This window comes from Fukomys damarensis, unplaced genomic scaffold (assembly GCF_012274545.1).
Source record: "Fukomys damarensis isolate Sample0158 unplaced genomic scaffold, DMR_v1.0_HiC HiC_scaffold_34, whole genome shotgun sequence".
Classification (NCBI taxonomy): domain Eukaryota; kingdom Metazoa; phylum Chordata; class Mammalia; order Rodentia; family Bathyergidae; genus Fukomys; species Fukomys damarensis.
In genome coordinates, this window is record NW_022900946.1 from 23,336,806 (window position 1) to 23,347,101 (window position 10,296).

The 10,296-nt window shown below is 52.4% G+C and overlaps 1 protein-coding gene across 1 annotated transcript in view; it reads left to right on the plus strand.

Moving 5' to 3' along the window:
• Rimbp3c (RIMS binding protein 3C) overlaps positions 1-3,430 on the plus strand; it is a gene marked incomplete at its 5' end in the record, with an annotated part of 4,780 nt that extends 1,350 nt beyond the window's left edge. Inside the window, one exon of the mRNA XM_010620801.2 lies at positions 2-3,430. Within this exon, the coding sequence (XP_010619103.1) occupies positions 2-3,034 (3,033 nt within the window). The remainder of the gene's footprint in view (position 1) is intronic.
• Between the last annotated feature and the right edge of the window lie 6,866 nt (positions 3,431-10,296).

Sequence of the window (10,296 nt, forward strand, 5' to 3'; positions counted from 1 at the left end):
GGTGCGAAAGGTGGCCGCCGAGAACAGCGACGTTCGCGGGCAGCTGGGCCGCGCGTGCCAGGAGCGTGACGCCGCCGGCCTTCTGGCAGAGCAGCTGCTGCAACAGGCGGCACTCGGGCAAAATAGGCAGCAGCAGCTGCAGCACGACCTGGAGAAAGCCCTGAGCGACCTACAGGCTGCCCGGAAGGAGATGCAGACATTGCAGGATCAGCCTGTCCATCCTCCCCAGCAACCACGGGAGGCCACCCAAGCTCCGGTGTCCCAAGCCACAGGTAGAGGAAGGCACAAGTTCCAGCCGCAGGCTGAAGACTGTGCACCATCACGGGCAACCAAAGAACAGCTTCCTGTTTGTCCCACCCTACAGGGGAGTCCAGCTGCCCTTGGAGAACCAGGCAGCTCCCTCCTTGTGACAGACAGACTCCCTGCCAGCCAGCCTCTGGACTCCAGGCATCAAGCTAAGAAAACCAACTCCCAATCTACCTCCTCCTCTGAGGTGGAGCCCATGTGGGCCACTGTGCCATCTTGCTTTACCCTGGACGTGGACACAGCCAGTGAGGTGGATGATCTGGAGCCAGACAGTGTAGCCCCCTCACTGGGAGTGAGGGGCCCTGACGCACCCTCTACCTCCAAGTCCAAGATCTTCCAGGCTAGACGTAGCTACAATCCATTTGAGGGCCCCAGTGAACACCCCGAGAGTGAGCTACCCCTCACAGCCGGGGACTATGTGTATGTCTCTGGGGACTTGGACGAGGATGGTTTCTATGAAGGGAAGCTTGCGAATGGCCGGCAGGGGCTGGTGCCCTCCAACGTGTTAGGACAGCTTCCAGACGGCTCCAACCTAAGCAACCTGTCTCCCAGGTCACTTGAGTCCCCAAATCACTTAGGCCCCACTATACTACCTGTTGGGCATAGCAAAGCCTCAAAGGAAGCCAGCTTATTACTTGGGGAGGCCCGGGGATCAGGGGATAGAGGGCCACGCCACATGGGAACAGAGGGCTCCAAGACAGAAAAGGCAGTAGAGATCCAGAGAGAGACCTGCTGGCTGGATTCATCGCAGAGTATTCGAGAGCAGAGCTTCTCCATACCCACTCTGGGGACCGAAGGATTGCCCTCTGTGGGTCCCGTGCAACTACACTTGCAGAATGTCACAGCCACATCTGCAGAAATCGCCTGGGTCTGTGGCAGTAGCAGACACCCCCACGTGGTGTACCTTGATGACCAGGAACATGCCCTGACCCCCTCAGGTGGGAGCTGCTACACCTTTCAAGGCCTACATCCTGGCACACAGTACCAGGCTCGGGTGGAGGTAGAGGTGGGGCTGCCTCGGGACTTGGAGCAGGAGCCCCGGGAAACAATGTCCTCCACCATCACCTTCAGCACACCCCTAGCAGGACCCCCAGACCCTCCGCTGGACGTGCTGGTGGAGCACCACACTTTGGCAGGCTTCCTGGTGGTCAGCTGGATCCCTGTGACCATTGACTCAGCTGGATCCTCCAATGGAGTGCGAGTCACTGGCTACGCTGTGTATGCAGATGGGCTCAAGGTCGCAGAGGTCACTGATGCCACTGCTGGGAGCATTCTGTTGGAATTTTCCCAGCTACAGGTACCCCGGACGTGCCAGAAGGTCTCAGTGAGAACCATGTCACTGTGCGGTGAGTCTCTGGATTCAGTGCCAGCTCAGATCCCTGAGGACTGCTTTACGGACCACTCTTCACCACAGACCCCTCCCTTCAGCAGCACCTGTGGTGACCCATCCTCCGCCGGAGTCGCCTTCCCCATCTACCGTCAGAAGATGGCGCTGGCTTCTTTGAGTACCCAGGTGGGCCCTCTCGCGCCTGGGAGCCGTGGGGAACCTCAGGCCAAGTTTCCAGAAGTACCGTTTGAAGAACCCCTGCGGGTACACCCCGCTTTGTCCAACCTGAGCCCAGAAGAAGCCGGCAAGCAAGCCCACGGGCCCTCAGGGGCCCAGAAGGGCTGTCGAAAGGACCTGCCCTTTCATCAGTGTCCCCAGAACCACGGGCCACTTCCGCCCAGTGGCCAGTCCGTGATGGAGGAAAACCACTATGGGCACAGGAGCACCAGCAGAGGCTCATCTCCAGGATTCAACCGTCTGTCCCCTAAGTGTGGGCTCAGGAAAGAGCCGTGTCAGGAGCAGGCTGCCCATGAGAAGGCCCTTAGGCAAAAGCAAGATGCCCAAGCGTCCACACCTTCCCAGCAGGGCACCAGCCATCAGTATGCAGCCAACTCCTGCAGCGTATTGGAGGAGGAGGTGTGCTTGGATCCTAGGTACACAGAGAAGCAAGAGCAGAGAGAGAAGCTCAGGCCCCCGTACAGACAAGGACAGGCTCTGGCGGTCGAGCAAGAGTGCCAGCTCCCTGAGCCCACCGCGGTGCTAGGTCCAGCTCCATCCAGCAGAATCATTAAGATGTCGTGGGGTGGCCCCCCACAGCTGGGTCCAGAGGCCAACACTCCAGCCAGGGTACGCATGGCCCTCTTTGATTATAACCCCCTCGCAAGGTCTGCCAACCCTGAAGCTGCAGAGGAGGCGCTAACCTTCCAGAGAGGGCAGTTTCTGAGAGTATGGGGCTCTCGGGACCCCCATGGCTTCTACCATGGCGAGTGCAGTGGACAAGTGGGCAACATCCCTGGGCACCTGGTGGCTGAGGTGGAGGTGGGCACAGAACAGCCTGACAAGCGGTGGCACACACTGACACAAGGGCACCTGCCCTCCGTGGGCCAACTTGAGGACTCCGAGGGGCCCAGTCGGCCCCAGGATTCCTTCTTCAGGCCCCAAAGGAACTCCAGGAGACCCACGCTGCGGACCCCAAAGACCATGATGGTGGCTCTGGACTATGATCCCGGAGATAGGGAAGCAGGGGGCCCGGCGAAGGGAAAACTGGCTCCGAGGGCTGGGGATGTAGTCACGGTCTACGGGCCTGTGGATGATAAGGGATTCTATTATGGTGAATCGGGTGGCCACAGAGGCCTGATCCCGGCCCACCTGCTGGAGGACTTATCTGGCCACAGAGAGTGAGCGAGGCTTGCTGCACTAGCGGTAGCCTCTGGCCGCCCACACCCTCGGAAGGAGAAGCAAGCACGTACACCCTCATACAGCATCCCTCCTGACCACCTCCTTAGGCAACATTTGCTCCAGGCACCACTGTGTTCAGGTGATGGCGTGCCAGGTGTGTTCCCATCCTCAGAAAGCAGCAGGGATTGAATCTGAGTTGAGTTGTTTCCAAAAGAAAACGAAACAGGCCAATGTCTGAGAGTTTCAGTCAAGGATAACTATGATACTTATTTAGAGAAGTGCCTTTTCCAGGGGTGAATATGTATTTTCTTTAAAAGGATAACATTCTTTATGCATTACCTTGTATGAAAATCTCAAGAAAAGTCTGCCTCTTAAAAAAAATCAATGAGAATGCTATTTTTCTATTTTATGTTCAACCCTTCATTAAAATGTTCATACAAAAAAAAAAAAAGAAAGAAAAAAGGAAAAGACTATTTTAGAAGTTAAAGCCCAACTAAGGGAAACATAAGCTCACTTCTTCCCTGTCTCCTGCCCAGCAGATCCTCAGAGGTTATAGAAATGTTTTCCTGGCTGGATAGAGAGGGTATATGCTTACTCTTGAGGGTGGGGACTGCTCTGGCCACAGAGTGTCCAGCCAAGAGCCAGAGCTGCAAAGCAAGGCCTCAAAGTCTCTGCCAGGTCAAATCTACCCTAAAGAGGTCCCTGTGTTGAGGCCGTGTTGCTGGTAGCTGTCCCTTTTCCCAAGATGCTTTGTGAGGAATCTCCTTGGGAGGATATTTCCTTAATTGCTCCAGTTTTACAAGAGCAGGTGTCGCATGCCTGCGATCCCAGCACTTAGGAGGCTGAGGCAGGAGGATTGTTGTCAGTTTGAGGTCAGTTTATGCTATATAGTGAGTTCAAAACCAGCCTGAACTACATAGCAAGACCCTACCTCCAAAAACCAAACCAAATTAAAATGAAAATACAAAACAAAACCAGAAGACCCTACTGAGGTTCAGACGGTTCCCCCAGAATGCAGAATGTCTTCTGCGGTGTGGCCATAAATGTCAGGGAGGCCTGGGGGTGGGGGTGTGCAGAAGGATTGTCCCTAGCAGCGGGTTTCATGGCAGGCCAGTAAACTGGGACGGAAGCCGGGAATAGGAAAGGGTAGGCCCAAATGCTGCCCCAACCTGGCACACGGTGGGCTGCCTTAACCACAACACACGGACTCCCCGGGGAGCCTGGGCGTGCACACTACTTACTATTTGTGAGCTGAAGGCTTTAGACCTCAGCAAGGGGAGAAACTGACCTCGGTCCCTGTGGATTGAGAGCCACTATTGTCCCCTCTCAGGCTCACAACGACTGGCAAGAAAACTGGCTCAGACAGGCTCTGTGACTGGCCTGGGGAAGAAATTTAGACCAGCTCAGGCTTCGGGACTTCATCTCCAATCCTGAGGGCAGCTACCACCTGGCTCCTCCTTTTAGGCCAGGAGCGCAGCTGAGAGTAATACCTTTCACAATTGTTTTTAAAAAGTGTAAAATACATGCTTTGCATGGTGGTGCCGGCCACTAATTCCACTCTGGGAGTCTGAGGCAGGAGAATCACCCAGGATTTCCTCAGCAGGGGCAGTTTAGTGACTTAGTGAGACATTGCCTCAAAATAAAAAAAAGGCCGGAGGGCTGGAGATTGAGCTCAGTGGTTCCGCTGCCTGCCTTTCAAGTGCAAGGGCCCAAGTTCAATCCCGGTACCAAGAAAACCCAAAACACAACAACAACAAAAAAGGCCAAGGATGTAGATAAGTGAAGCCCCTGGGTCCAATCCCCAGTATCCCCTCCAAAAAAAAAAACGAAAACCCTGTGAAATACAAAATGTAACTTTAAGCCTGGTTGTGGTGGCGCATGCCTGCAATCCTAGGACTCGGGAGGCAGAGGCAGGAGGATCCCTGTGAGTTTGAGTCCAGCCCAGGCTACACAGTGAGTTTCAGGTCAGTCTCAACTACATAGTGAGACCTTGTCTCAAAAAACCAAAAATAAATAAATAAAACGTCACCATTGGAGGCTAGGGGTATAGCTCAGTGATAGAGCCCTTGTCTAACATGAACAGAAGCGTTTGCAAAAATCAGTGTGGCAACTTTGTTTTGCGATGCTGAAACCCAGGGCCTCTCCAAATGCCAGGCAAGTACTCTACCTCCGAGCTACATCCTCAGCCCCAAAGCCCTTTTAAGGTATGCCGTTGGGTGATGTTAAGTATTGCTCACGTCACTACGCCACGGATCTCCAGAACTCTGTTTTCACCTCGCAAATCGAAAGTGTATCCACTAAATAATGCCTGGTCCCCTACCCAGCTTCTAAGATGGAATTCCATCTGGGGCTTCAATCAGTCTGCCCCTGGGTGCTTGTAGTCATTTCTGGTACACCAGGGGAGGCAGTGTCCTTCCTCTGACAGTGTTGTTTGATGTGAGGAACCAAAAAGACATTCTAAGGGCGGGGGATTTAGCTCAGTGGTTCCACCGCCTACCTTGCAAGCCCAAGGACCTGAGTCTGGTCCCCGGTACCAAAAAAAAAAACGACATTCTCTTTTTACTTTTTCTTTCTGTTGCTATAGATTGAACAGAGGGCCCTGAACATGCTTTACCACTGAACTATAAGCCCCGCCGGACTCACTACTCTCTGAAGTCTGTGAATTCAACTGTGTGTATCAGATGAGTGAACTCATACCACACTTTCTTTTTATCACTGGCTTATTTCACTGAGCATGGTATCCTTAAGTTTCTCTCCGGTGGTAGCATGTGTCAGAATTTCCTTTTTAAGGCTGAATCATATTCCGTAGTTTATCTACTCACCTGTTGGTGGACATCTGAGTTGTTTCTATCTTTTTAGTGCTTTTGAATAATGCTGTCAGGAACATAACTATACCAATATCTCTTCTTCACAGTCTTTCAAATCACCAGATCCCTAGTGAGTCCATAACCCAGAAAGATCTTTGAGAATAGCCACCCATTCAAGAACTGTTTCTGAGGGCCCGGGATTTAGCTCAGTGGTTCTGGCACCTGCATCGCAAGCACAAGGACCTGATACCAAAAAAAGGACCTGGTACCAAAAAAAAAAAAAAAAAAAAAAAAAAACCCTGTAGCCTTCGTCGGGCATGGTGGCTCACGCCTGTAATCCCAGCACTCGGGAGGCTGAGGCAGGAAGATCCCTGTGAGTTCGGGACCAGCCTGGGCTACATAGTGAGTTCCAGGTCAGTTTCCACTACATAGTGAGACTCTGTCTCAAAAAAAAAAAAAAAAAAATTAAAGACAAGGATTCTCATCCCAATAAAACTACAAATTAAAAACAATAATGGGCCAGGGATTTAGCCCAGTGGTGCTGCTGCCTGCCTTGTAAGCTCAAGGTCCTGAGTTTGATCCCTGGTACCAAAAACAAAACAAAACAATAATGATAGTGCTCTCTGTGCTATTCCTTTTTTCAGGGGGCCTGCTGGGATTGAACCTAGGGCTTCGTACATGCAAAGCAATGCTCTGTTACTGGCTACACCCCAACCAATTTTTATCAAATTTTACAAACTTCCCTGAACTTTGCCCCAAATCACTCACCTTCCAATAGCCAAGAGTGTCGGCTCTATTAAGTGGCACCCCCATCTCTCATTCTAGCCCCTACCCTGTTTTATTTTCTTCTGTAACCCTCTCCCACCCCTGGCATGTTACCTAGGTTTTTTCTTCTCTGTTTTTCACTGTTCAATCTGGGCAGGCCTGCCCTGGCCACACCTGCTTGCTTAGACCTACTATCAGGGAAATCAGGAAATATCTTTTGACCCTGCAGGCCTGGAACTAGGCTCTGCCTGTCCCATTTAATTCCCTCTTCATTGCCCAGAGAACCCCTGTGAGTGTATCAAAAACCCATCCTTCCGGGGACCAGGGGTCAGTGCTAGGCCTGGTCAACCGGATGCTGGGCTACGCTCTTCCTACGGCGCTGCTCCCTTAAATCCTAAATCCCAGAGCCCTAGGAAGTTGCAGTGAATGAATAAAAAAGGTAAGGGCTGGGTGTGGTATCACAGGCCTGTAATCCCAGCACTCTCTGGGTGGCTGAGGCAGAGGGTAGCAAGTTCAAGCCCAGCCTTGTCAATTTAATGGCTTAGCAAGATCCTGTCTCAAAACAGGGCTACAGGGCCGGGGATTTGGCCCAGTGGTGCCACGCCTGCCTTGTAAGCACAAGGTCCTGTGTTCAATCCTAGGTACAAAAAAAGAAGAAAAAAGAAAAACAGAGGGCTACAACTGCAGCTCAGGGGGGATTCAATCCTCAGCACCATTAAAAAAATAAAAGGGTGGGGGATCTAGCTTAGTGGTTCCGGCAGGGCCCTGCCTCACAAGCTTGCAAGGTCCGGAGTTCATCCCCAGTACCAAAATAAATAAACAAACAAATAAATAAATAAATAAGCAACCTGGGTGTGGTAGCGCCTGCCTATAATCCCAGAGCTCAGGAGGCTGAGCCAGGAGGATCCCTGTGAGTTTGAGGCCAGCCTGGGCTACATAGTGAGTTCAAAACCAGCCTGAACTGCATAGTGAGACCTTGCCTGAACAAAACAAAACAAAAAAACCAGATAAGCTGGGAGAGGCAAGGGCACAGACACTCGGAGCAGCAGCTGGGCCATGTGGACAGCCACGGGGCCTTTCTGAACTTGTTTCTTCAACTGTGGCAGAGCTGAACTTATTTTGAGCAGATCATATGTATAGAGCCCTTGGTCTGGGGCGGGAAAAATCAATCCTCAACCATTAAAAAAATAAAAGGGTGGGGGATCTAGCTTAGTGGTTCCGGCAGGGCCCTGCCTCACAAGCTTGCAAGGTCCGGAGTTCATCCCCAGTACCAAAATAAATAAACAAACAAATAAATAAATAAATAAGCAACCTGGGTGTGGTAGCGCCTGCCTATAATCCCAGAGCTCAGGAGGCTGAGCCAGGAGGATCCCTGTGAGTTTGAGGCCAGCCTGGGCTACATAGTGAGTTCAAAACCAGCCTGAACTGCATAGTGAGACCTTGCCTGAACAAAACAAAACAAAAAAACCAGATAAGCTGGGAGAGGCAAGGGCACAGACACTCGGAGCAGCAGCTGGGCCATGTGGACAGCCACGGGGCCTTTCTGAACTTGTTTCTTCAACTGTGGCAGAGCTGAACTTATTTTGAGCAGATCATATGTATAGAGCCCTTGGTCTGGGGCGGGACTCAAAAGAAGATCAGGAACTCTGGGAGGGCGCAAGTGGGGCGCTTGGTCAAGGAATCACGGTTTTGGGCTTGGCGTGGCTCTCCCTAAGAACACTGCTTTGAAAACTTTAAACTGGGCCAGGGAAAGCCACACAGGTCTAGCAAGGTAGACAGCTGCTGGAAGACGGAGGTGGGTCCAGAAGGAGGTGAATTTCTGGCTATGGCCCATGCTGGCCCCCTTGACCACATGACCTAGAGGCCCAAAGCCCTATCTGATCTGTCCCTGCCCAGAAGGGAACTGAGGGGGATGGAAAGCCAGAGGGCAGAGGAGCTGTTGAGTGGGTAAAGGGGCAAGATCCGAAGAGGTCTAGAGCAAGGATCACTGAGCCTCAGCACTTTCCGCCCTCCCTGGGGCCTGCAGCCTGTTTATCCCCCACCACCTACGGTGACCTGACCCTCTCACCCTCTGCTGCTGGGTTTTCTTTTTCCTTTTTGTGAGGGGCTTTTCTTTCTTTCTTCCTTTCTCCTCCCCACTCCCCTTCCCTCTCCTCTCTTGGGCTCTTCAAGATGGAAGATTAGCCAGGCTGGGGATTTAGCTCAGTGGTTCTGGCGCCTGCCTCACAAGCGCAAGGACCCGAGTTCGATCCCCGGTATCGAAAAGGAAGATTAGCCAAGTATGGTAAAGCACTTCTGTAATCCTAGAATTCTGGGAAGCTGAGGAGTGAGGATCACAAGTTGGAGCTCAGCCTGAGCAATTTAGAGATTTGGTGAAATCTTGTCTCAGAAGATAAATACAAGATCTGGGGCTGTAGCTCAATGGTAAGCATGTGCTTATGAGTTCTATCCCCAGCACAGAGAGAGAGAGCGAGAGAGAGAGAGAGAGAGAGAGAGAGAGGAAGGAAGAAGGCAAGAAAGATAAAGGAAAACAAGAAAACAAGCAGGCAGCTGCCGTGGTGGTGCACACACGTCATCCCAGCACTCAGGAGGCTGGGACAGGAGGATCGCTTGAATTTGAGGCCAGCCCCGGCTACATAGTGAGAGCTGTCTCCACAAAAGAAAAACCTCAGCCCCTACTTCTGCAGCCCATTTAAAGTTCATTGCACTTTTTGGCCACACACCCCCTCTTCTGGTCTTACTCTCCTGCAGGTCGGATTTGAAGAGGGGTGGGGTAGGCTCACTGGAAATCTTGATATCCCAGTCCGGGGAAAATATGCAGGGCCAACTCCCATCTTGTGAAATCAAGCTTATAACCAGCCGAGGCCAGCTCCAGGATCCTGGGCACAGAGTCCTGGGGCTGTGGTGGCACTGCTTGCACCCTAGCTGGCCCCACTAGTCCAACCAGCCTTTAGGCTCAGCCCCTCCTGTCTCTGTCCCAAGTGCTAGGTGGGTCTGCACTGTGTCCCTTTCACCCCAGGGAATGCCCTGCGTTCAGAGGATCCAACAATTGTCCCCTGCCCACAGGGCCTGTCCATCTTCCCCATAAAACCTCGGTCCCTTGCTGGGAAGCTGAGGCAGGTGTGTTCAAGCCTGGACAGCTTAGTGACTTAAGAGACCCTATCTCAAAACAAAACAAAACAAAACAACAAGGCCGGGGGATGTAGAGAAGTGCAGAGGCCCTGAATTCCATCACCACTGTCACGACTACAGCAACACAAATGGACCCGAAAGCGGGGTACTGGTTTGTGAGGCCCGTGCTGCTCTCTCTCGGGGCCGCTGGAACCGTAGGTACAGTAATTCCTTCTGTAACTCAGTCACCAGGCTGGGCCTCCTGGACACTCCCCCTAGTCTGTTGTTTTGGTGTTGCTAGGGTGGAAGGGAACCCAGTGAGCTCTCCACCACCCAGTTACATCCTCAGCCCTGACCTCCGTCTTAGGGACCCACTGGCTCAGACAGCTGCTCAGCCTGTGACCGGGTGTGAGCTCGATCAAATTCCTATGGTAGCTGAGAGATCCTAGCCTGAGTTTCCTCTTCCCTAAAACTGACTTTCCAGCTGCCTCATCCCCTGACCCCAATCCAAGGTGCCCTTCAAAACCGCCCTCTATCACTCTTTCGGGAAGCTGTCTCCCTCCCACCCTGCCCTTCCTGGAT